Source organism: Pristiophorus japonicus, chromosome 8 (assembly GCF_044704955.1).
Source record: "Pristiophorus japonicus isolate sPriJap1 chromosome 8, sPriJap1.hap1, whole genome shotgun sequence".
Classification (NCBI taxonomy): domain Eukaryota; kingdom Metazoa; phylum Chordata; class Chondrichthyes; family Pristiophoridae; genus Pristiophorus; species Pristiophorus japonicus.
This window is the reverse complement of record NC_091984.1, coordinates 173,869,921-173,897,558: the sequence shown is the minus strand read 5'-3', so window position 1 is coordinate 173,897,558 and position 27,638 is coordinate 173,869,921. Positions and strand designations below refer to the sequence as shown.

The window sequence follows — 27,638 nt, the reverse complement described above, 5'->3', positions numbered from 1 at the left end:
GGACTGAGATGAGGAGAAATTTCTTCACTCAGAGGTTGGTGAATCTCTGAAATTCTCTACCCCAGAGGGCTGTGGAGGCTCAGTCATTGAGTATATTCAAGACACAGACCGATAGATGTTTGGACTCTCAGGGAATCAAGGGATATGGGGATAGTGCAGGAAAGTGGAATTGAGGTAGAAGATCAGCCATGATCTCATTGAATGGCAGAACAGGCTCGAGGGGCTGAATGGCTTACTCCTGTTCCAATGCTCTTGTGTTCCTTATAGCTAATAGATCGAGAAGACTTTGATCCAATTAACCTAGATTTTGACGAGACGAAAGAACAGTGTCTACCAAATTACACCACTCAATCTCCGTGTTTGTATATTTTCTATAGATGGTTCAGCAATGGTACGACCTGTGGCAATTCACCCTGTCCATAGACTGGTGCAGCACAGTCCGGGTCCTGTGGCAATTCACCCCGTCCATAGGCTGGTGCAGCACAGTCTGGGACCTGTGGCAATTCACCCCGTCCATAGGCTGGTGCAGCACAGTCTGGGACCTGTGGCAATTCACCCCGTCCATAGGCTGGTGCAGCACAGTCCGGGACCTGTGGCAATTCACCCCGTCCATAGGCTGGTGCAGCACAGTCATGGAAGTAAAAGCCCATGGGATCCAGGGCAAAGTGGCAAGTTGGGTCCAAAATTGGCTTGGAGGCAGGAAGCAATGGGAAATGGTTGATGGGTGTTTGTGATTGGAAGGCTGTTTCTAGTGGGGTTCCGCAGAGCTCAATACTAGGTTCCTTGCTTTTTGTGATATATATCAATGATTTAGACTTGAATGTAGGGGGTATGATTAAGAAGTTTGCAGATGATACAAAAATCAGATGTGTGGTTGATAACGAAGAAGAAAGCTGTAGACTGCAGGAAGATATCAATCAACTGGTCAGGTGGGCAGAACTGTGGCAAATGGCACAGACACGATGGGCCGAAATGGCCTCCTTCCGTGCTGTAAATTTCCATGATTCTATGAGAGGATAGCACAGCCTGGGACCTGAGGCAATTCATCTGTTTGTCGCTGTCTTGGTTGAGAATTGACTAAAAGGGATTGATTGGGGTTCTTATTGAACACTATTGTTCTGGGGATTAGGTGTGAAATTATTTGTTAATTTTCTGTAAGGGTATACACTACTCTGTTCTTTGTTCCCCCAGTGCTGTGGCAGTGGGCCCTACAATGAAAACCCAGCTTCCCAAAAGTGCATCCCAGGAACATTCCGCAAAGCACCGTGGGAATAATGTCCATCGTATCAAAAAGAGCTGGATTCCGTACAGAGTGAATTACACCTGGAACAGAGGTGGGCGATTAAAGGAACTTCGCATCAGGTAAAGTTTGCAGTTAGTGAATATGAAAAGGCTGCTATTCCATTTTAAAGGCCGGATACCCGAACCTAATCATACTTTATGCAAAAGAACTTCAGAAAAGTCAGCGATTCGAAAAGATTATTCGGATTATTTGGCACCTGGTTGGAGTTAGACAAAAGCTCAATTTCCCCAGTTATTTATGCCGTTTTTTTTGGCGTGCGCTGCTTTTTTTGGCGTAGATCTAAAATATCCAAGTTTCCCCAAAGTTTCTGAGCCAACGTAACTCAGTTAAGATTTTTTTAGGTTCGTTTTTTTTGCGTCATAGGGAGCGTTAGCTGATGTCTGCGCCATTTTTTCACGTTTAAGCAAGTTTGGCCAACTTACATTTATCCTAGGGCGGCGTATGCGACCACTCTCAAAAAACCTTCTGGGCACTTAAGAAAAAGCAGCGCTCATTTAAAAAATCGGCTCAGAAAGACGCCATTGTTTTAGGCAAAGTTTTGGAGGGAGTCAAGAAGGCAAAGAATATGCATCATGAAGCTTAATTTTTTTTTAAGTCAAAAGGGAGAAAATGGAAATCTAATGCAATTCTTTAATTTTTGATTTTTTTCCCCAAAGTACCACGCCACTACCGAACGTCTCCTCACCGGGCTCGAGGGTCGGAGCATCAGCCGGCAGAATCGCTCCCTCGCCTGCACACTGGCTCGGCTTCAAAAGAAGGCAGGGTGGGGCGGGAGGGCGGTGGTATGGAAGGCGAACTGAAGGGATGAGAACCTTTGGGCTATACAGTAACTTCAAAAGAAGCCTGGGGGTGTGGGGGGGGGGGGGGGGGGGTGGGGTGGTGGACACCGAGCCCCTGGGTTTGGGCAAGGGAGCGATTCTGTCGGCTGATCCTCGAGCCCAGTGAGGAGACATTCGGTGGTGGGGTGGTACTTTGGGGGAAAAAAAATTAAAGAATTTCATTATACTTAATTTGTTTATTGAATGACTAGCTTCCCATTCTAAGCAAGCCTATTGCACATGTGCAGACCAGGGTGAGGTCCATACTAGGGCATCGACCATGGGTAGGGTGGTGGTGGGTGCGGTGGAGACAGACAGAGTGGCCTTACCCACATCGGGTATATCGAGTCAGGCGTTCATACCTGCACCTGAGTGATGCAGACTGAGAAGGCTTCGTTTCCGCAAGGAAGTTGTAACCGAGATCTATGAGTTAATAAATGCAGACCTGCACCCTAGAAGCGTCAGGATGACTGCTTTGTCAGTTGAAGTAAAGGTTGCAGCTGCACTTTCATTTTATGCATCTGGATCATTCCAGGCCACAACTGGGGATGTGTGCGCCATTTCTCAACATGCAACACATATCTGCTGCACTATATGCCCGGAGGAATGACTACATAAACTTCCCCATGACTGCCCAGGCAGTGCGTGACAGGGCTGTGGGCTTCTCCAGGATTGCTGACTTCCCAAAGGTACACGGCTGCATTGATTGTTCCCACGCCTTGCGAGCACCTTTGGAGGATTCAGGAACAGAAAAGGCTTCCACTCCATTAATGTGCAGCTTGTGTGTGTGATGGCATGCATCGCATCATGGCAGTTGATGCGCGCTATCCTGGGAGCACCCATGATGCATTCATCCTACACGAGAGCGCTATATCTTCCCTGTTTCAGCAGCAGCCAGAAGGGCAGAGCTGGCTACTGCGAGACAAAGATGTACGGCCTCGCCACCTGGCTCATGACGCCCCTACGCGTAACCTGGACAGAAGCTGACTGGGAATACAACACGTTGCACATTGCGACACGCAGCATAATAGAGGACCGTTGGCATCTTGAAGCAGCATTTCCGATGCTTGGGCCATTCCGGAGGCTACTTGCAATACTCCCCTGAGATTGTCAGTCAGTTCACTGTTGTGTTGCTGCATGCTGTACAACTTAGCGATCATGAGGCAGCAGCAGTTGGTAGTAGAAGACCCACCTGAGGTGAGAGTGGTTGATAATGAAGATGCAGATGACTAGGAGGACGAGGAAGGCATGCAAGTGCCTGAGGCCAGAGCACGACGGCAGGGGAGGGGGTCCGTCGTGCCCCTTTAATGATTGCTCGAGCCTTGCGCCAGCAGCTCATCCGCGAACGCTTTGCTGCCTGAAGGCTCAGCGGCAACTATTCCAAATGGACCATATTTACTGTTTGGAGCTGTTCCCATAATGTTAGTGGAACAAATAATGGAAATGATTCAGTTATAATTGAAAATATATTTTATTCAAAAGTTTAACACTTGTTTGTACTTAACTTTAATAAAAAATATTCTTGTATCAAACTTTAAAGTTTTCAGTTAAGATCACTTACAAACTTTTAAACGTGTAAATTTACATCACTTACAAAAAACTTTTAATTTGAGAACAGTTACAACAGTAACAACAATAATAATAACAGCAAAGGAAGGCTGCACACATCTCTCCTCCACCTTATTCTTAGACCGCCCGCTGCGCTTGGTCTTGGTGACTCCACCCCTGCTCACAGGCAGTGGCGCAGCGTTTCTCAGGTTGGTATCAAGCTTATTCTTTCGAACGTCTCTGGTAATGCACGCTTCTTAATGGGGGGCAGATGGTAATGTGGAAGGCCCGGCTTGGGCCCCTTCAGAGGCTGGTCTGGGGATTGGAGTGGGAGTGGCAGTTGATTCCGTCAATGGCCGCAGGGTCTGGGCGTGTTCCCTTCTTGCAGCAGCTACCTCTGACATTCCCTCCCTCATGTGCCCCAACAGTGTCTGTCCTACCTGTGACCTGCCCTCCCTCATGTTCACTGACAGTGTTCCCATTTCTCGTGAGAGTGCTGTTACTTCTCCCGACAGTCCCAATACCTCATCACCCACCCCAGTGATGGTATCCAGGAGTGATCGCATAAGGTCAGTGCTCTCCGCACTCATTGCCATCATCTGAACCTCATCTGTTGCATCCTGCACCTCAGGAGAGTGTTATTGAGCTCTCCTTTCCCTCCTCACCCTGGGTGTGGCTCACTGCATCCCACTGGGACCTGCAGCCTCGGACGGTGGGGCCCTGGGTGTGCCTTGCTCCACTCTACTGGAACCCGCAGCCTTGGACTGTGTGAAACCATGAAATGTCCCAACACACGTACCGTTCAGGAAAGAGGCTGGCATCTCAATGGGCGGCACCAGTATCTCCTCCAGAGTACAACAGTGGGGCTTCATACATCCCCAACCCCTCTCCCTAACCCTCACCCCCATGCTCTTGGTCTGGAAAGTGGGATTGGAAGATGTTCTCCTGTTCAGGCTCGTCCGCATCCGAATTATCATCTGCATCGGCTTCAACTTCGTCAGGGTTGGCCTCAAGTTCTGCAAGATATAACAGAACAGATAAATGGTTAGCAGCAGAGGAGGGGGCAGGGTGGCATGAGTAGGCTCACACAGCGCAGGCAGCAGGCTCATTTGAAGGACCACGATGAATGATAGCACATTGCATCAACCAAAGCATAGCTGACAGAGACATCCCCATGAACCGAAGCATGGCTAGCCCGAGCAATACTTAACTTTTAACAAAGCCAGAATGTGGAAATTGCAGGACTTGCCCTCTCCCTCGAGTGTGGGCCCAGCTTGTGCAGTGATGGTTGCTTTTCTCCAGGCAAGACCCATTAAAGCAGCGACCCTGTCTTCCAAGGGTGTCAGTGGGTGTAGATTTGCTGGGCCTTATGCTGTTTGAGTTCTCTCTCGTTATGTGCCACCTTCCTCTGCAAAGATGAAAATAAACTTTTTAGAGAGGGTGTTTTTCTGCTGGGTGGGACTTACAGATGGTCACATTTACAATTGCAATTCCAGTGAATAAATGAAAATATTACTTACACTAACTACTTGACCAAGGTCCTGCCATTTTGCACTGGCCTTCAAACCTCTGGGTGGTCACCATTGCAGAGTAATCTTCAGCAAGTTGGTTGCAGCGTTTCTTCTTTTCTTTTGGTGAAACTTTTATGTGACCTCTGCTAGTGTCCAGCTTGTGTCAGCTGGTTTCAATTACAGTAATTAGTGCCACCACTTCCTCTTGTGAGAAATTCTTGGTCCTTGAGCCACATTGCATATTGTTGCTCTGATATTTCCACTGAGAATTAAAGTCCTCACAGTTCTCACGCACAACTGGCTCTTTAAAAGTGATCGAATGCAGACCGGACGGTGTACTGGGCATGCGCGCCCATAGCAGTTACGTAAAAAAACATCATATTTTTGTTCGCTCATGCGCAGAAGCTGGGGCATCCTTTTTTCAGCACAGACATTAGGCTCCACCCACCAAAGCTAAAGGACAAGGCTGTGTGGTGCCAATTCAAAAACATTAAATTGGGAAACTTTCAAGTTATTTTTTTGGAGCAGTCAGGGCCAAAAAACAAAGGGGGTAACTCTTGAAATACGTCAAAAACGGCATTGGGGAAAATTGAGCCCAATGTTTTTGCCTCTAGCCCCTTGCGTAGGTTATTGCAAACATTTATTATGTGTAAGGAATATTTTCCTGATACTTCTGTTCTAAATTTGCTTCCATTATCGCACCAAATCTTCAGCTGCTTCATCAATTACCTTCCCTCTATCATAAGGTCAGAAGTGGGATGTTTGCTGATGATTACACAGTGTTCAGTTCCTTTCACAACTCCTCAGATAATGGAGCAGTCCGTGCCCGCATGCAGCAAGACCTGGACAAAATTCAGGCTTGGCCTCATAAGTGGCAAGTAACATTTGTGCCGCGCAAGTGTCAGGTAATGACTATCTCCAACAAGCGAGACTAACCACCGCCTCATGACATTCTATGGCTTTGCCATCGCCAAATCCCCCACAATCAACATCCTTGGGGGGGGGGGGGGTCACCATTGACCAGCAACTTAACTTGGACCAGCCACATAAATACTGTGGCAACAACAACGGGTCAGAAGCTGGCTATTCTGCGGCGAGTGACTCCCCAAAGCCTTTCCACCACCAAATCACAAGTCAGAAATATGATGGAATACTCCCCACTTGCCAGGATGAGCGCAGCTCCAACAACACTCGAAGCTTGATACCATCCAGGACAAAGCAGCCCACTTGATTGGCACCCCATCCACCACCTTAAACATTCACTCCATCCACCACTGGCGCACCGTGGCTGCAGTGTGTACCACCTTCATAGGCAGTCCCTCGGAGTCGAGGATGACTTGCTTCCACACTGAGTTCTCGGGTGACTGAGTTCACTGCAGGGCCTACAGTCATTGTCACAGGTGGGGCAGACAGTGGTTGGAGGGACGGATGGGTGGGGTGCTTGGGTTGTTATGCGCTCCTTCCGTTGTTTGCACTTTGCTTCTGCTTGCTCCCGGCGAAGAGACTCGGTGTTCGGTGCCTTTGGATGCTTCTCCTCCACTTTGAGCGGTCTTGGGCCAGGAAATCGCACGTGTCGGTGGGGATGTTGCACTTTTTCAAGGAGGCTTTGAGTGTGTCCTTGAAGCGTTTCCTCTGCCCACTTGGGGCTCACTTGCCATGTTGGAGCTCTGAGTAGAGCACTTGTTTTGGGAGTCTAGTATCGGGCATGGGGACGATGTGGCCCGTCCATCGGAGCTGATCGAGCGTGGTAAATGCTTCGATGCTGGGGATGTTGGCCTGAGCGAGAACACTGGCGTTGGTGCGCCTATCCTGCCAATGGATATACAGGATCTTGCGGAGGCAGCGTTGGAACTTTTCCACTGCTTTGAGGTGCCTGCTGTACATAGTCCATGTCACTGATGCATATGGGAGGGCGGGTATCACTACTGTTCTGTCGACCATGAGCTTTGTGCCGGTTTTAAGGTTCTGGTCTTCATACACTCTCTTCCTCAGGCAACCGAAGGCTGCACTGGCACATTGAAGGCGGTGTTGGACTTCGTCATCAACGTCTGCCCTTGTTGTGACAGTAGACTCCCGACGCTTGCATTTGCATACACTCGCAGGTCGAACTCCAAACCATCGTCAACACCTTCACCGAAGTGTGTACCATCTACAAAATGGATCCAATGAATGAATAATAAAAGGAAATCTGTGAAGTTATGTTGGTTGCGCAGATTTTTCCTGGATTTTATTGGATTTTGAGCCTTTTCTATTGCACCATCTATGGATGAATTCCACTAGTCAGATGCAAGAAATGCAATCTAAAGTCGCGCTTTATACTAACCAGATGGAATTATTTTTCAAATCTGGTTAGTTTTTCACCTGAGGTGAGGCTAAATTAATTACCAGTAAAGATATTTTCCCTCCAGACTACATGGAGAATACTTCAATAGTAATGGAGAACCTCCAGAAAACAGCATTCTTAACCTTTCTCCTCTCTGCACTGTCACCGCGTTGAAACAAAGATTCATTGCACTGGCTCCTACTTGCTTTTTTTCCGGCACCACAAAGCTGTTGAACTACTCACCCCGCTCTGGTTTCCATTCCTCCTGCAGTCCACAGGGTTTTAAAAAGTGGTGTCGCCTTGACAATTGCATCTTCAGCTCACCTGGTTTCTCCTTTACTCTTTTCAGCCATGGCGTCCTGCACTATGGGTCTTGGCCCTTCCCTCAATTTTCAAAAAGGAGAGATCTTCCCGTTTGCCCACTGCATCCAATTGCTGACCCGCATCATTGTAAATGGGTTTGTGATTTTGCTGCACATAGTGCACAGAGGAAATCTTTTACTCCGATCTTGGAGCTCAATTTTCTCCGGTCATTTGTGCCGTTTTCTTTGGCGTATTTATTTTTTTCCAAGTTTCCCCCTGCGATCTGCGGCGGCGTAACTGACTTAGTTACGATTTTTCTAGACCAGTTTTTTTTTTTTGACGTTCCCTCAAGTCTGCGCCGGTATTTTCAGTTGTTGCAGTTTGGCCAACATTTTTTCCTCCTTAGGTTGGCGTCTCTGGCCGGTCCCAAAAAACCTTCTGGTGAGTTAAGAAAACCAGCGTACATTCACACATCTGCGCTGAAAGACGCCATTGTTTTTAAATTGAAGATTTTGTAGGGAGTCAAGAACACTGTTGAAATCAATAATAAAGTTCAACTTTTTTTTAAACCTGTCACCGGAGAAGTGTAAATTTGTTGGATTTCAGAAGTGTTCTCATTTTTTAACTCCCTCACACGCCACCAGCGAACATCTTGAAGCAGGGCTGGAGGGTTGTAGGTTTGGCCGGCAGAATCGGCCCTGGGCACGGACTCTGGGCTCGGCTACAAAACAGGTTTGGGGGGGAGTGAGAGAGAGAAGTCACGACTCCAATTAGTAAAAGCAGGGTGGGGGTGAGAGAGAGGAGATGTCACAAGACCTTTGGGTGTGGTCCATCCATACAGACCTTGGGGAGCTACAACTGCGAACCTGTGCTGCCTGCTTTCCTGCCATTTTGAGCTTCTTTCAAAGGTTAAATTTAAGTATGGGAGCAATACTAACGATGCCATACCATGTGCGAGCCTTCTGCATCATTGTGCTACGTAGGAGGCAATTGATTCGACTTCATCGCATCAGGAACATCAGAGCCCGTAGGGTGATGGGCAGGAGGCCTTACCCACCTCGGGTATATCTAGGCAGGTGTTTGTACCTCCACCTGATGGCTGCGTTTCCGCAAAGAAGTTGTAAGCGAGATCTGTGAGTTGGTGAAACCAGACCTGCAATCTAAATGCATCAGGAGGACTGCTTTGTCAGTTGAAGTGAAGGTTACAGCTGCACTTTCATTCTATGTCTCTAGATCGTTTCAAGCTACAACTGGGGATGTGTGCGCCATCTCTCAACATGCAACACATGTTTCCATTCGCCATGTCACAGCTGCACTGTCTGCGCAGAGGAATGATTTCCATAAAGATCCCCGCCCAAGCAATCCATGACAGGGGTGTGGGCTTCTCCAGGATTGCTGGCTTCCCAAAGGTACAGGACTGCATTGATTGTACCCACATCGCCTTGTGAGCACCTTTGAAGGATTTTGAGATGGACTGGAAATGAAAAGGCTTCCACTCAATTAATGTGTAGCTCGTGTGTAACGACATGCATCATATCATGTCAGTCGATGCAAGATAACTTGGGAGCACCCATGATGCATTCATCCTACGCGAGAGCGTTATATCTGCCATGTTTCAGCAGCAGCCAGAAGGGCAGAGTTGGCTACTGGAAGACAAAGGGTACAGTCTCGCCACCTGGCTCATGACGCCCCTACGCGTAACCCAGATGGAAGCTGACCGTCAATACAACATGTCGCACATTGCGACATGCAGCATCATTGAGAGGACCATTGGCATATTGAAACAGCGTTTCCGATGCCTGGAACATTCCGAAGGCTAATTGCTGTATTCCCCTGAGATTGTCAGTTAGTTTACTGTTGTGTGCTGCATGCTGCATAACTTAGCCATCATGAGGCAGCAGCAGCTGGTCGTGGAAGACCCACCTGCGGTGGCTGATGATAATGATGTGGAAGATGCAGGTGACGAGCAGGAGGAGGACGACGATGAGGAAGCCATGCAAGTGCCTGAGGCCGGAGCACGACGGCGGGCCATCGTGCCCCTTTAACGATTGCTCGAGCCTTGCACCAACAGCTCATCCGTGAATGCTTTACTGATGCCTGAGGGCTCAGCAACAACTATTCCACATGGATATGTTTGCTGTTTGGAGCTGTTCCGTAATGTTGTGTTGTGTTAATGGAACATGATTCAATTTTAATGAAAAATATATTTTATTTAAAAGTTTACAATGTACTTAACTGAATAAAATTATTCTTGTATCAAACTTTACTTTAAGATCACTCTTCAAATTCACAAACTTGTAAATTTACATAACTTACAAAAAACTTTTAATTTTAGAACAATAATAATAACAGCAGCAGCAAAGAAAGGCTGCACCACCCATCTCTCCACCTGTTTATTGTAAGGCCGCCCGCTGCGCTTGGTCTTGGACACTACCCCTGCCCGCAGGCGATGGCGCAGTGTTTCTGGGCTTGGTACCAAGCTTATTCTCTAACATCTCGGGTACTGCACACCTCTTGAGGGTGGGGGGGCGTCAGCATCAGGCGGCAAGTTGGAGGGCCCAGGAGGCAATGTGGAGGGCCTGGCTTGGGGCTTTTCAGAGGCTGGTGTGGGGATTAGAGTGGGAGTGACAGTTGATTCTGTCAATGGGCGCGGGATCTGGGCGTGTTCTCTTATTGCAGTAGCTAACTCCAACATACCATCCCTCATTCCCATTTCTCGCTTCGTTGCTGTTTCTTCTCCCGAAAGTCCCACTAACTCATCACTCACCCCACTGATGGTGTCCAGCAGTGATCGGGTAAGGTCAATGCTCTCCGCATTCAGTGACATCATCTGAACCACATCTGTTAGATCCTGCACCTCAGGAGAGCGTGGTCAAGCTCTCCTTCCCACGGGTGTGGCTCGCACCCTAACACTGGGATCCGCAGCCTGGGACGGTGGGGCCCTGGGTGTGCCTCGCTGCACCATACCACTGGGACCCGCAACCTCGGAAGGTGTGAAACTATGGAATGTCCCACCAACACTCAAGCCACTAGTCACGGAAGCGGCACCTCCTCCAAAGTCAGTACAACAGTGCTTCATCTAGCTCCATCCCCTCACCCCCATGTTCTTGGTCTGAAGGGTTGGATTGGAAGATGTTCTCCTCTTCAGGCTCATCCTTGTCTGAATAATCTTCTGCATTGTCAGGGTTGGTTTCAAGTTCTGCAAAAGATTACAGAACAGACAAATGGTTAGCAGCAGAGGAGGGGGCAGGGTGGGTGGCATGAGTAGGCTCACATATCGCAGGCCAGGCAGCAGGCTGATTTGAAGGGCCACGATGAATTTGCAGGACTTACCTTCTCCCTCGAGTGTGGGCCCAGCTTGTGCAGTACTGATTGTTTTTTTCCAGGCAGAACCCATCAAAGCAGCGACCCTCTCTTCCAAGGGTGTCAGTGGGTGCAGATTTGCTGGGCCTCCTCCTGTTCGAGTTCTTTCCCTTTTATTATGTGCCACTTTCCTCGGCAAAGAGGAAAATGCAACTTTTTAGAGAGGGTGGGACATATACAGCTGGTCACATTTACAATTGCAATTCCATTGAATAAATGAAAATATTACTTACACTAGCTACTTGACCAAGGTCCTGCCATTTCTTTTCACACAGGCCTCCAAATCTCGTGGTACATAAGAATTAGGAACAGGAGTAGGCCATCTAGCCCCTCGAGCCTGCTCCGCCATTCAATAAGATCATGGCTGATCTGGTCGTGGACTCAGCTCCACTTACCTTCCCGCTCCCCATATCCCTTAATTCCCTTATTGGTTAAAAATTTATCTATCTGTGATTTGAATACATTCAATGAGCTAGCCTCAACTGCTTCCCTGAGCAGAGAATTCCACAGATTCACAACTCTCTGGGAGAAGAAATTCCTTCTCAACTCTATTTTAAATTGGCTTCCCCGTATTTTGAGGCTGTGCCCCCTAGTTCTAGTCTCCCCGACTAGTGGAAACAACCTCTCTACCTCTATCTTGTCTATCCCTTTCATTATTTTGAATGTTTCTATAAGATCACCCCTCATCCTTCTGAACTCCAACGAGTAAAGACCCAGTCTACTCAATCTATCATCATAAGGTAACCCCCTCATCTCCGGAATCAGCCTAGTGAATCGTCTCTGTACCCCCTCCAAAGCTAGTATATCCTTCCTTAAGTAAGGTGACCAAAACTGCACGCAGTACTCCAGGTGCGGCCTCACTAATACCCTGTACAGTTGCAGCAGGACCTCCCTGCTTTTGTACTCCATCCCTCTCGCAATGAAGGCCAACATACCATTCGCCTTCCTGATTACCTGCTGTACCTGCAAACTAACTTTTTTTGGGATTCATGCACAAGGACCCCCAGGTCCCTCTGCACCGCAGCATGTTGTAATTTCTCCCCATTCAAATAATATTCCCTTTTACTGTTTTTTTTTTCCAAGGTGGATGACCTCACATTTTCCTACATTGTATTCCATCTGCCAAACCTTAGCCCATTCGCTTAACCTATCTAAATCTCTTTGCAACCTCTCTGTGTCCTCTACACAACCCGCTTCACCACTAATCTTTGTGTCATCTGCAAATTTTGTTACACTACACTCTGTCCCCTCTTCCAGGTCATCTATGTATATTGTAAACAGTTGTGGTCCCAGCACCGATCCCTGTGGCACACCACTAACCACCGATTTCCAACCTGAAAAGGACCCATTTATCCCAACTCTCTGCTTTCTGTTAGCCAGCCAATTCTCTATCCATGCTAATACATTTCCGCTGACTCCACGTACCTTTATCTTCTGCAGTAACCTTTTGTGTGGCACCTTATCGAATGCCTTTTGGAAATCTAAATACACCACATTCATCGGTACACCTCTATCCACCATGCTCGTTATATCTTCAAAGAATTCCAGTAAATTAGTTAAACATGATTTCCCCTTCATGAATCCATGTTGCGTCTGCTTGATTGCACTATTCCTATCTAGATGTCCCGCTATTTCTTCATTTCTTCCTTAATGATCGCTTCAAGCATTTTCCCCACTACAGATGTTAAACTAACCGGCGTATAGTTACCTGCCTTTTGTCTGCCCCCTTTTTTAAACAGAGGTGTTACATTAGCTGCTTTCCAATCCACTGGTACCTCCCCAGAGTCCAGAGAATTTTGGTAGATTATAACGAATGCATCTGCTATAACTTCTGCCCTCTCTCTTAATACCCTGGGATGCATTTCATCAGGACCAGGGGACTTGTCTACCTTGAGTCCCATTAGCCTGTCCAGCACTACCTCCCTAGTGATAGTGATTGTCCTCCCTTCCCACATTCCCGTGACCAGCAATATTTGGCATGGTTTTTGTGTCTTCCACTGTGAAGACCGAAGCAAAATAATTGTTTAAGGTCTCAGCCATTTCCACATTTCCCATTACTAAATCCCCCTTCTCATCTTCTAAAGGACCAACATTTACTTTAGTCACTCTTTTCCTTTTTATATATCGGTAAAAGCTTTTACTATCTGTTTTTATGTTTTGCGCAAGTTTACTTTCGTAATCTATCTTTCCTTTCTTTATTGCTTTCTTAGTCATTCTTTGCTGTCGTTTAAAATTTTCCCAATCTTCTAGTTTCCCACTAACCTTGGCCACCTTATACGCATTGGTTTTTAATTTGATACTCTCCTTTATTTCCTTGGTTATCCACGGCTGGTTATCCCTTCTCTTACCGCCCTTCTTTTTCACTGGAATATATTTTTGTTGCGCACTATGAAATAGCTCCTTAAAAGTCCTCCACTGTTCCTCAATTGTGCCACCGTTTAGTCTATGTTCCCAGTCTTTAGCTAACTCTGCCCTCATCCCACTGTAGTCCCCTTTGTTTAAGCATAGTATGCTCGTTTGAGACACTACTTCCTCACCCTCAATCTGTATTACAAATTCAACCATACTGTGATCACTCATTCCGAGAGGATCTTTTACTAGGAGATCGTTTATTATTCCTGTCTCATTACACAGGACCAGATCTAAGATAGCTTGCTCCCTTGTAGGTTCTGTAACATACTGTTCTAAGAAACAATCCCGTATGCATTCTATTAATTCCTCCTCTTCCAGGCTACCCCGTGTGATTTGATTTGACCAATCGATATGTAGGTTAAAATCCCCCATGATTACTGGTGGTCACCAGTGCACAGTAATCTTATATAAGACGTAAGAACATAAGAAATAGGAGCAGGAGCAGGCCATACGGCCCCCGAGCCTGCTCTGCCATTTAATACGATCTTGGCTGATCCGATCATGGACTCGGGTTCACTTTCCTGCCCGCTCTCCATAACCGTTTACTCCCTTATTGTTTAAGAAACTGTCTCTTTCTGTCTTCTGCAACTTGGTTCAATTTCTTTGGGTGGAACTTTTATGTGACCTCTGCTGGTGTCCAGCTCCTGCCATCTGTTCTCAATCAAAGTAACTAGTGTCTCCACTTCTTCCTGTAAATAATTCTTGGTCCTTGCACTGTATTGCATCTTGTATTGCTCCAGCTGCGATTTTCCCAATGCTCACACACAGCACTCCTCACACGCACAACTGGCTCTTTAAAAATGGCAGATTGCCAAATCCGAGCTGTACTGAGCATGTGCGTCCATTGGAACGACGTCAAAAATTTAACTTTTTTTTTCTGTGCATGCTCAGAAGGTGCAGCTTCGTTTTTTGGTGCAGACAGCTCCCGAAGTGACTGGACACGCTGCGTGGCGCCAAATTCGAATTATACATTGGGGAAAGTTTGGCAAAATATTTCTGGCACATTTCTGGCCTAGAAAACCCGATGTAACTCTGGCAATGCGCCAGAAGACGGGCTTGGGGAAAATTGAGCCCATTAGGTCAAGTGGTTATTTAGAGTACTTGTGCAGTTTTTGGTACTCCGTTATCAAAAGGATATTCAAGCCATGGAAAAGACTCAGTGTAGATTCACTAGGATACCAGGGATGGGAAGATGCAGATATAATAGGAGACAAAAAACTAGGGTTGTATTTATAGGAACAGAAGAAGCTGAGAGGTCTAATAACAGGCTTCAAGAAGATTTGAAAGGTAAATACAGGGTAATGGAATATTATTTCCATTGGTTGGTTGAATCACTAACAAGGAAGCATCAAATTGTTTTGCTGCAGAGCATTATTAGAGTATGAAATGCATTAGCACAAGTAACTAATGTTATCTTCAAGGGATTAGATAAACACTTGAAGGATAAACATTAAAAGGTACGGTTGGAAAAGCATAGAAATGAGGTAGAGCAGATAGCTCCATTGCACAGGCCCAATGGGCTGAATGGTCTTCTGTGCTATAATCTCTGTTCTATGAAATGATCAGAAGTTGAATTATAACCATATCCAATATATAGATGTCTTGGAAAAAAGACCCGATGAGTTGAGTAGTTAGTACTTCAGACAAGTGTGTTGGCCTGGTTTCTCTTGGACTTTGTAATCGACTGTATCCTGCACAAAGCTCTCTCCAGCTATACGTTTTCTTTCACCACCTGGATCCTATCACATTGGCCACAATATATTAGCCCAGAGGGCCTTTCTTCTTTCTAACTTCTGACTGATTCGGATTTTGATCAAAGGGCCTGCCACCATTATAGGCCCTCTTCAAATCTATCCTTAACCTGATTTTATGGCACATACGTTGAAGAACAGAAAATTCGGTTCTACATTTATTAGGTCTCTGTCAAAAATATTGTATGATAGATAGTTCCTGTGATTTGTTTTGTCATTTAATGCCCATCCTACTCAATAAATTTCTAGTATTAAAATGCAGTTATTGTATTGGGAACTGAAGGCGTCAAGATTCAAATTCTAAATTCCTTCACCAAATTTCAAGTGTTGCGTATCAATCTTGCACAAAAGGGCAGGGTTATAATTTTAGACATCAACTCATAAGCACATGCGACACCTTGAATGGTAAGACCGCAGATTATAAACATCTTTGATTTTGGTCATATTGTATAGCACAAGCCAATCAGACCAGAAAGTCCCAAGTTTGATCATCGTGGCTTGAAATGCAATTTTGGTATTGCAATTTGTCTTAAAAACCCTGGGCTAGACTTTCCACTTTGCTAGCCATCGCCCAAAAAATGGGTGATGTTCCAGCCTTGGCGATGTGTTTTCCTTCAAGATCGCTGGCACATCATACATTTTTTGGATCGCGAGTTTCGGCTCAGCGATAGCCAAGTGAAATGGGCGAAGCGATAGCACACCGAAGTCCAGCGAAGCGAAACGGGCCCAGCGATGTGGAAGGCAAAGCTTCCCTAGCAACAGCCTTTTGCACAGAAAGGGGAAAAATTCATCTACGGTTGCTGTCTCCGAAGGCTATTCTGCAACCCCCCTGCAAGAAAACGTGTGTGGACATCAGATGGACGAAATCGGGCTTGGCTGCAATTTATTCCATGGTTGAACAGCATGCCAGCACCCACCAGACTCAGACTTGACGGGTAGAGGTGGTTTCTTGGGTGCTGGTCATAACTCTGCCCCTCCCGAACATGTTGCCCAAATGGCTAGTTATGCAAGTTTTGAAATTAAGTCTCAGTAAGGCATTTCTATTTCAGTGCTGTCCTCAATACCCTCTTCCAGCAGGGATCTCTGGACAGTGATGAGGCTAATTTTCCCCTCCCTATGCCAGGAATGCTGAGGCCAATTTGTAGCATACCTATCGTTAGGTAGTCCGCGCACACGGGATAAAATCTGGAGTCCGTCAACTATGCTTCAAATAGTTACTGATCCTCTAGTCATCATCGCTGTTAACTGTTTTCAATCTAACCTCCCCCCAAGCCCCACCCCCCGCCCCCCCCCCTGGACCCTTGAACTTTATAGCTTAACTACAGTATATAATGTTGTGTTACAAAATGTTTACCCTTTGAATCAAATGCTTTTATTTTTCAATCTAAATTCCATATCCTGATATGTCATCTATGAATGATGTGCAATGTAGTTGATGGGATTTTCTCCCACTTGCTGTTAACAGCGGATGGATCCAGGAGATTATGTCAGGCTTGTTTCAAACAATCAGAGCACCACTGTCTTGGAGAGGAAAGGGAGGTTGGCAATGGGGCGGCAGTTTGCAAGGGTTGGTTTTTTGAAGAGACTTCCTTTTCTGGCTCCCATGTTAGCTGACATTGTTAACGGTTCTCTCTCCTCTGGTAGTGTTCTCCTCGCCCTCAAATCTGCCGTCATCAATCCTCTCCTCAGAAAAACAACTGTCGACCCTTCAGTCCTTGCAAACGACAGCCCCATCGCCAACCTTCCTTTCCTCTCCAAAGTCCTTGAACGTGTTATCACCTCCCAAATCCGTGCCCATCTTTCCTGCAACTCCGTTTGAATTCTTCCAATCAGGTTTCCGCCCCTGCCACAGTACTGAAATGGATCTCATCACAGTTACAAATGACATCCTATGAGACTGTGACAAAGGTAAACTATCCCTCCTCATTCTTCTCGACTTGTCTGCAGTCTTTGTTATGGTTGACCACTCAAACCTGCTCCAATACCACTCCACCGTTGTCCAGCTGGGTGGGACAGCACTCGCCTGGTTCCATTCTTATCTATCTAATCATAGCCAGAGAATCACCTGCAACGGCTTCTCTTCCCACTCCCACATCGTTACCTCTGGTGTCCCCCAAGGATCTATCCTTAGTCCCCTCCTATTTCTCATCTACATGTTGCCCCTTGGCAACGTCATCCGAAAACACAGCGTCAGTTTCCACATGTACGCTGATGACACCCTGCTCTACCTCACTAACACTTCTCTTGACCCCTCCACGGTCTCTAAATTGTCAGACTGCTTGTCCGACATCCAGTTCTAGATGAGCAGAAATTTTCTCCAATTAAATATTGGGAAAACTGAAGCCATTGTTTACGGTCCCCACCACAAACTCCGTTCCCTAGCCACTGACTCCATCCCTCTCCCTAACATCTATCTGAGGCCGAACCACACTGTTTTTCGCAACCTTGGTGTCATATCCGCACCATAACAAAGACCGCCTATTTCCACCTCTGTAGCATCGCCTGTCTCCGTCCTTGCCTCTGCTCATCCGCTGCTGAAACCCTCATCCATGCCTTTGTTACCTCTAGACTTGATTATTCCAACGCACTCCCGGGTTCTACCCTACGTAAACTCGAGGTCAGCCAAAACTTGGCTGTCTGCATCCTAACTCGCACCAAGTCCTGTTTACCCATCACCCCTGTGCTCACTGACCTACATTGCTCCCAGTTAAGCAACACCTCGATTTCAAAATTCTCATCCTTGTTTTCAAATCCCTCCATGGCCTCGTCCCTCCCTATCTCTGTAATCTTCTCCAGCCCCATAACCCCCCCAAGATATCTGTGTTCTTCTAATTCTGCCCTCTTGAGCATCCCTAATTATAATTGCTCAACCATTGGTGGCTGCGCCTTCTGTTGCCTCAGCCCTAAGCTCTGCAATTTCCTGCCTAAACCACTCCGCCTATCTACCTCTCTCTCCTCCTTTAAGACACTCCTTAAAACCTAACTCTTTGTCTAAGCTTTTGGTCACTTGCCCATATTCTCCTTATGTGGCTCGGTGTCAAATCTTTTGTCAAATTATTTGTCTTATAATGGTCCTGCGAAGCTCTTTGGGACGTTTTACTATGTTAAAGGCGCTATATAAATACTTCTTGTTATTGTATTGTCTCAATTAATGACAATCCAGATCAATATTTTGTCCAAACTCTCATGCTTGAAAAATTCGATATTACTCTCCTTGCAAGAAAACTACATCGAGTGTTAACATTGTGTTCTCATCCCAGGCACCTTGCGAGAAAGTTTCTGCATTTGTGGATATGGAAGACATTTGGGAGAATCCTTCCATCCCAAGCTAGGTAAGGTTCTAAATCTTACTTTCCTTCGATTGATTTTAGAAAAGATGAGAAGTGGGTACAGAGTGCCAGGTTGATGCACTAATTTTGAAGTGTTACAGCATTTATGATTGAGTAACTGCATGGCTGTATAACAGAATGATATTGTGAGAGAAACAGAGCACTGTCATGCCTCAAACAGGAACATTTCTGCTGTATATTATAGTTATGAATATAAATGGAATAATGTGACTTTAAAATTTGAATTCAGTTGGGTTTGGCTGAGGTGTTGGAGAGTAAAACAATGTACAAACCTGTCCACAAATATCTATTCCCAGGGCCATCACCCGTCCTCACCAGTTCGCTGCATTCATGTTACCCGTAAGTTAATTGCACCAGAAATTACTGCATGTCTTTGAAATGTTCTGCGAGTTGCACCGGAGGACATTTCAAAAAAAGGCAGTTGTCTTATGTTTAACGCTTAATCAATTGCAACAACTTGCTGCGAATTTCAAGCATCTTCTGTTTTTCTTTGGGAAAACAAGGTCATGTCTGAGAGGTGAAATTCTCTGTTTTTGGCTGGTGTAAAAGAAGCCTGCTGCAAAGCATCCATATTCTTTCCAGAGACCTCCTTGCACCAATTCTCTGACCAGCTGCCGGAGACGTGAGCGAGGGATCAGTATCCTTCTGCACCTGGATATTGATCCTGCTGAATGTCAAGTTTAATAATGGCTGGAAACAAGTAGTTTTTTTCTCCTGCAATCGTCATCATCATAGGCAGTCCCTCGGAATCGAGGAAGACTTGCTTCCACTCTAAAAGTAAGTTCTTAGGTGATCGAAAAGTCCAATACGAGAACCACAGTCTCTGTCACAGGTGGGACAGATAGTCGTTGAGGGAAGGGGTGGGTGGGACAGGTTTGCCGCACGCTCCTTCCGCTGTCTGTGCTTGATTTCTGCATGCTGTCGGCGATGAGACTCGAGGTGCTCAGCGCCCTCCCGGATGCACTTCCTCCATTTAGGGCGGTCTTTGGCCAGGGACTCCCAGGTGTCGGTGGGGATGTGCATTTTATCAAGGGAGTTTTGAGGGTATCCTTGAAATGTTTCCTCTGCCCACCTTTGGCTCGTTTGCTGTGAAGGAGTTTCGAGTAGAGCGCTTGGTATGGGAGTCTTGTGTCAGGCATGCGAACAATGTGGCCCGCCCAGCGGAGCTGGTCGAGTGTGGTCAGTGCTTCAATGCTGGGGTTGTTGGCCTGGTCAAGGACGTTAACGTTGGTGCGTCTGTCCTCCCAGGGGATTTGCAGGATCTTGCAGAGACATCGTTGGTGGTATTTCTCCAGCGATTTGAGATGTCCACTGAATGTGGTCCGTGTCTCTGAGCCATACAGGAGGGTGGAAATCACTACAGTCCTGTAGACCATGAGCTTGGTGGCAGATTTAAGGGCCTGATCTTCGAACACTCTTTTCCTCAGGCGGCCGAAGGCTGCACTGGTGCATTGGAGGCGGTGTTGAATCTCGTCGTCAATGTCTGCCCTTGTTGATAATCAGCATCAGTTGTGGAATACAAAAGATGGAAGTTATGTTACAGCTGTACAGAGCTATGTTTAGACTCCATTCAGAGTACTGTGATCAGTTCTGGGCATCACGCCTCGGGAAGGATATATTTGTCTTGGAGAGGGTGCAGTGTAGAGGTGTAGATTCACAAGAACGATACTGTGGCGAAAAGGGTTAAATTATGAAGACTGATTGCATAGACTAGGGCTGTATTCCCCAAAATACCAAAGATTAAGGGATGATCTAATTGAGATGTTGAAGATGATTAAAGGATTTGATAGGGTAGATAGAGAGACTATTTCTTTTGGAGGAACAAGGAGGCATAACCTTAAAATTAGAGCTCGGCCCTTCAGGGTTGATGTCAGAAAGCACTTCTTCATACAAAGGGTGGTGTAAATCTGGAACTCTCTTCTGGCAAAAAGCTGTTGAGGCTGGGGAGGGTGGTCAATTGAAAATGTCAAAACTGAGATTGATAAGTTTTTGTTAGGCAAGGGCATTAAGAGTTGAGGAACCAAGGCAGATAGATGGAGTCAAGAATCAGATCAGCCACGATCTAATTGAATGAAGAGGTTCGAGGGGCTAAATGGTCAACTCCTTTTCCTATGTCTCTTGCTTCTCTACGAACAGGGATTAAAAAAAATGTAACATTGATCAATACTTAAAAAAAAAGTAAACTGCACCCCTCCCTCCCCGCTCCAAATTTCTCTCTCCCTCCACTGTTCTATTGTTTGATGGGTGCTGGCTAACCTCCAACATCTTGTTGAATGTGTTATTCTTCATGTGTGATCCTGGATGGCCAGTATTGGCAGGTTATTTTATTATGGGAGGTATTGCCGCTGAACCTAATGCTGTATTAATTGGATATCTACAGATGTATTTGGCAAAGTACCACATAAGAAAGAAAGACTTGGATTTCCATAGTGCCTTTCACGACCACCGGATGTCTTACAGCCAATGTTGTACTTTTGGAGTGCAGTCACTGTTGTAATGAAGGAAATGTGGCAGCCAATTTGCGCACAGCAAGCTCCCACAAACAGCAATGTGATAATGACTCGATAATTTGTTTTTGTTATGTTGATTGAGGGATAAATATGGCCAGGACATCGGGGATAACTCCCCTGCTCTACTTCAAAATAGTGCCATGGGATCTTTTACGCCCGCTTGAGAAAGCAGACGGGGCCTCGGTTTAATGTCTCATCCGAAAGGCGGCACCTCCGACAGTGCAGTGCTCCCTCAGCATAATAGATGTGCTAGCAAAATGAAAGCCCATGGAATTAAAGGGACAGTGGCAGCATAAATACAACGTTTTTGATATACATTAATGACCTGGACTTGGTATAATTTCAAAGTTTGAAGATGATATTAAACTCAGAAATGTAGCAAGAAATGTGAGGATAGTAACAGACTTCAGGAGGCCATAAGAACATTAGAAATAGGAGCAGGAGTAGGCCATTTGGCCCCTCGAGCCTGCTCCGCCATTCAATAAGATCATGGCTGATCTCATCTTGGCTTCAACTCCACTTCCCTGCCCGCTCCCCATAAATCATTCAAAAATCTGTCTATCTTCACCTTAAATATATTCAAAGACCCAGCCTCCACAGCTCTCTGGAGTAGAGAATTCCAAAGATTCACAACCCTCAGAAGAAATTCTTCCTCGTTTCCGTTTTAAATGGGCGACCCCTTATTCTGAAACTATGCCCCCTCGTTCTAGATTCCCCCATGAGGGGAAACATCCTCTCCGTATCTACCCTTTCAAGCCCCCTCATAATCTTATACGTTTCAAAAAGATAACCTCATATTCTTCTAAACTCCATGAGTATCGGCTCAACCTGCTCAACCTTACTTATAAGACAACCCCTTCATCTCAGGAATCAACCTCGTGAACCTCTCCAAATTCCAGGGAATTTTGGAAGATTACAACTAATGCATCCACTATCTCTGCAGCCACTTCTTTTAAGACCCTAGGATGCAGGCCATCAGGTCTAGGGGACTTGACCACCTTTTGTCCAATTCGTTTGCCTAAAATTTTTCTCTCGTGATAGTGATTGTTTTAAGTTCACCCCTCGCCGCCACCCCCGCCCCCCCCCCAAAGTCCCTTGATTATCAATTATTGGGATGCTTTTAGTGTCTTCTACCGTGAAGACCGATACAAAATATTTGTTCAAAGTCTCTGCCATTGGCCTGTTTCCCATTATTAATTCCCCAGTCTCATCCTCTAAGGGGCCAACGTTTACTTTAGCAAATCTCTTCCTTTTTATATACCTGTCGAAGCTCTTTACTGTCTCTTTTTATATTTTTTGCTAGTTTATTCTCAACTATCTTCTCTATCATTTTTTTAGTCGTCCTTTGCTGGATTCTAAAAAAAAATTCCCAATCCTCTGACCTTCCACTATTCTTCACAACATTGTATGCTTTTGTTTTCAATTTGATACCATCCTTTACTTCCTTAGTTAGCCACGGATGGTTCATTCTTCTCTTAGTCTTTTTTCTCTGGAATATATATTTGATCCTTAAATGTTTGTCACTGCTTATCTACCGTCTTACCTTTTAATCTATTTTCCCAGTCCACTTTAGCCAACTCTGGCTTCATACCTTTGTAATTGCCTTTATTTAAGCTCGGGACAATAGTTTGAAATCGAGCTTTCTCACCCTTAAACCGAATTTAAAATTCTACCTGCTATAATCCCAAGCGGATCCTTTACTCTGAGATCAATTCATTAATCCAGTCTCATTACACATTACCAGATCTAAAATAGCCTGCTTCCTGGTTGGTTCCACAACATATTGTTCCAGGAAACCATCCTCATACACTCTCTGAACTTTTCCTCAAGGCTACCTTTGCCAATTTGATTTGTCCAATCAATATGAAGATTAATATTGCCCATGATTATTGCAGTACCTTTCTTACAAGCCTCCATTATTGTTTGATTTATACTCTGTCCTACAGTGTAGCTACTGTTGGGGGGCCTATAGACTACTCCCACCAGTGACTTCTTTCCCTTATTATTTCTTATCTCCACCCAAACTGACAGACTGGTGAAATTGGCAGACACTTCACGCAGAGAAATGTGAAGTGATCCATTTTGATAGGAAAACTGAGGAGAGGGGGTACAATTTTAAAAGGGTTGAAGGAACAGAGACCTGCACACACATCTTTGAAGGTGGTAGGACACGTTGAGATGGCTGCTAAAAAAAGTATATGGGATCCTTGGCTTTATTAATAAAAGCACAGAGTACAGAAGCAAGGTGGTTATGCTATAAACCTTTATAAAACGTTGGTTAGGCTTCAGCTCACACTTCCGGAAGGATGCCAAGGCCTTGGAGAGGGTGCAGAAGAGATTTATTAGGATGATACCAGGGATGAGGGACTTCAGTTATGTGGAGAGACTGGAGAAGCTGGGGTTGTTTTCCTTGGAGCAGAGAAGGTGAAGAGGAGATTTGATCGAGTTGTTTAACATCAATAACAGTTTTGATAGAGAAAATAAGCAGACTCTATTTCCAATGGCAGAAGGTCAGGTAACCAGTGGATACAGATTTAAGGTGGTTGGCAAAAGAAGAAGAGGCGACACGAGGAAAGATTTGACACAGCGAGTTGTTGTGATCTGGATGCACTGGCTGAAAGGGCGCTGGAAGCAGATTCAAGATTCAATAGTAACATTCAAAAGGGATTTGGAAAAATATTTGAAGGGAAACATTTTACAGGGCTATAGGCAAAGAGTAGGGAAATGGGACTAATTGGCTAGCTGTACCACAGGCACGATGGGCCTAATTGCCACCTCCTAATGCTGTATGATACTCTGCTACACATGCACTTTGTATCCTTTTAATGAAACTTCAATCGGCCGTTAAGAGATACGACCTTTTCAAAATGTATGGTGTTCGTTTTGGCAGATCCCACTATCGTCATGCAGTGTTGAGTAAAGCATTTGATGAATGGAAGGATCAATGGTGGAGTGTGCGGATCGAATGGAAACTAATGGTTCGAGCGGACTGTCATCACAGGTAGCTGTTTTTTATTATTCCCCCGCGCGCCCCGCCCTTGGCTCGGGTACGGTCTCACTGGTGCCAAACGTACCCCCGATACCTCACCCAAATGGCAGAAGGGTATCAACGACGATTGCTGGATAGTGTGCAAGAGCAGGAACCTTGGCTAATGAGGCCATTCACAGAGCCTGAAGCACTGCCCCGCTGAGATCATCTTACTCGGGATGCTGCTGGTTCTTCAAGGGAAATGATTTTCTTGGAAGTGTTTTATATAGAATGTTGTACATTGTTCTAAAAAATAATATTTATCACCACGTGCTAGAACACCAATCCCCTTGATTGATCATTTAACTGAAGACACGAAATAACCAGTAACCAGTGATTGAAAATACGTGTAATGCGGATTGTTTCACCAAAGAAGCTATATAGTGTGGCGTGCTCTTTTATTTCATTCCTCTTTCTAGTTTTCTCCCCTTTTCTTGTAAAGATCCAATTTCTTTCTAGGATGCAGTTCCACACATTCCGCCAGTCCTCGGGTACCTCATCCATGTGATTCTTCTTTATATGTAAGCCCAGACTGTGAGCTCTGACAAATTACTTAGACCATGGAAGGCATCACACCACAGTCATGCCGGATTCTGTCCTTATCTGGTGTGTGTGTGTGTGAGAGAGAAAGAGGAGAGAATATATGTGTGCACATGCACATTCCAGCAGAATTCTCATGATCGTGATCAGGGATGGAAACCCTACAGTTGGCATCAATGACCCTTCCTAGTTCAGGGTTATTGAGGCCAACAGCAGCAACCGCTTTGAGTACTGTTGAGGGGGATGTCTCATCAGGGGAGAGCAGCAGCAGACAAGTTCATGGCACCATGGCTGGCTCTGCTGCACTGGAGGGCAGGAAAAAGAGTGGGAGAGCGATAGTGATAGGGGATTCAATTGTAAGGGGAATAGATAGGCGTTTCTGCGGCCGCAACCGAGACTCCAGGATGGTATGTTGCCTCCCTGGTGCAAGGGTCAAGGATGTCTCGGAGCGGGTGCAGGACATTCTGAAAAGGGAGGGTGAACAGCCAGTTGTCGTGGTGCACATTGGTGCCAACGATATAGGTAAAAAACGGGATGAGGTCCTACGAGATGAATTTAAGGAGCTTGGAGCTAAATTAAAAAGTAGGACCTCAAAAGTAGTAATCTCGGGATTGCTACCAGTGCCACATGCTAGTCAGAGTAGGAATCGCAGGATAGCTCAGATGAATACGTGGCTTGAGCAGTGGTGCAGCAGGGAGGGATTCAAATTCCTGGGACATTCGAACCGGTTCTGGGGGAAGTGGGACCAGTACAAACCGGACGGTCTGTACCGAGGCAGGACCGGAACCAATGTCCTAGGAGGAGTGTTTGCTAGTGCTGTTGGGAAGGAGTTAAACTGATATGGCAGGGGGATGGGAACCAATGCAGGGAGACAGAGGGAGACAAAATTGAGACAGAAGCAAAAGACATAAAGGAGATGAGTAAAAGTAGAGGGCAGAGAAACCCAAGGCAAAAAACAAAAAGGGCCTCTTTGCAGCAAAATTCTAAAGGGTCTAAGTGCGTTAAAAAGGCAAGCCTGAAGGCTCTGTGCCTCAATGCGAAGAGTATTCGGAATAAGGTGGACGAATTAACTGTGCAGATAGCAGTTAACGGATACGGTGTGGTTGGCATCATGGAGACATGGCTCCAGGGTGACCAAGGCTGGGAACTCAACATCCAAGGGTATTCAACATTTAGGAAGGATAGGCAGAAAAGAAAAGGAGGCGAGGTGGCTGGTTAAAGAGGAAATTAATGCAATTGTGAGGAAAGACATTAGCTTGGATGATGTGGAATCGGTATGGGTGGAGCTACGGAATACCAAGGGGCAGAAAACGTTCGTGGGAGTTGTGTACAGACCACCAAACAGTAGTAGTGATGTTGGGGAGGGCATCAAACAGGAAATTAGGGGTGCATGCAATAAAGGTGCAGCAGTTATCATGGGTGACTTTAATATGCATATAGATTGGGCTAACCAAACTGGAAACAATACAGTGGAGGAGGATTTCCTGGCGTGCATAAGGGATGGTTTTCTAGACCAATATGTCAAGGAACCAACTAGGGGGCAGGCCATCTTAGACTAGGTGTTATGTAATGAGAGAGGATTAATTAGCAATCTCGTTGTGCGAGGCCCCTTGGGTAAGAGTGACCATAATATGGTGGAATTCTACATTAGAATGGAGAATGAAACAGTTAATTCAGAGACCATGGTCCAGAACTTAAAGAAGGGTAACTTTGAAGGTATGAGGTGTGAATTAGCTAGGATAGATTGGCGAATGATACTTAAGCGGTTGACAGTGGATGGGCAATGGCAGACATTTAGAGACCGCATGGATGAACTACAACAATTGTACATCCCTGTCTGGCGTAAAAATAAAAAAGGGAAGGTGGCTCAACCGTGGCTATCAAGGGAAATCAGGGATAGTATTAAAGCCATGGAAGTGGCATACAAATTGGCCAGAAATAGCAGCGAACCCGGGGACTGGGAGAAATTTAGAACTCAGCAGAGGAGGACAAAGGGTTTGGTTAGGGCAGGGAAAATAGAGTACGAGAGGAAGCTTGCAGGGAACATAAAGACGGACTGCAAAAGCTTCGATAGATATGTAAAGAGAAAAAGGTTAGTAAAGACAAACGTAGGTCCCCTGCAGTCAGAATCAGGGGAAGTCATAACTGGGAACAAAGAAATGGCGGACCAATTGAACAAGTACTTTGGTTCGGTATTCACTAAGGAGGACACAAACAACCTTCTGGATATAAAAGGGGTCAGAGGGTCTAGTAAGAAGGAGGAACTGAGGGAAATCCTTTAGTCGGGAAATTGTGTTGGGGAAATTGATGGGATTGAAGGTCGATAAATCCCCAGGGTCTGATGGACTGCATCCCAGAGTACTTAAGGAGGTGGCCTTGGAAATAGCGGATGCATTGACAGTCATTTTCCAACATTCCGTAGACTCTGGATCAGTTCCTATGGAGTGGAGGATAGCCAATGTAACCCCACTTTTTAAAAAAGGAGGGAGAGAGAAAACAAGGAATTATAGACCGGTCAGCCTGACATCGGTAGTGGGTAAAATGATGGAATCAATTATTAAGGATGTCATAGCAGTGCATTTGGAAAGAGGTGACATGATAGGTCCAAGTCAGCATGGATTTGTGAAAGGGAAATCATGCTTGACAAATCTTCTGGAATTTTTTGAGGATGTTTCCAGTAGAGTGGACAAGGGGGAGCCAGTTGATGTGGTGAATTTGGACTTTCAGAAGGCTTTCGACAAGGTCCCACACAGGAGATTAATGTGCAAAGTTAAAGCACATGGGATTGGGGGTAGTGTGCTGACGTGGATTGAGAACTGGTTGTCAGACAGGAAGCAAAGAATAGGAGTAAATGGGTACTTTTCAGAATGGCAGGCAG

At 45.7% G+C, this 27,638-nt stretch overlaps 1 protein-coding gene across 3 annotated transcripts in view; it reads left to right on the top strand.

Moving 5' to 3' along the window:
- sfi1 (SFI1 centrin binding protein) overlaps positions 1 to 27,638 on the top strand; it is a 209,556-nt gene that overhangs the window by 16,260 nt on the left and 165,658 nt on the right. For all 3 annotated transcript variants that reach the window (XR_011594118.1, XM_070887562.1, XM_070887563.1), the window contains exons 3-5: positions 1,192 to 1,362; positions 18,593 to 18,664; positions 24,083 to 24,193. Coding sequence is in view for 2 of the 3 variants with exons in the window: in XM_070887562.1 (XP_070743663.1) it covers positions 1,192 to 1,362; positions 18,593 to 18,664; positions 24,083 to 24,193 (354 nt within the window). In the remaining variant the exon portion in view is untranslated. The remainder of the gene's footprint in view (positions 1 to 1,191; positions 1,363 to 18,592; positions 18,665 to 24,082; positions 24,194 to 27,638) is intronic.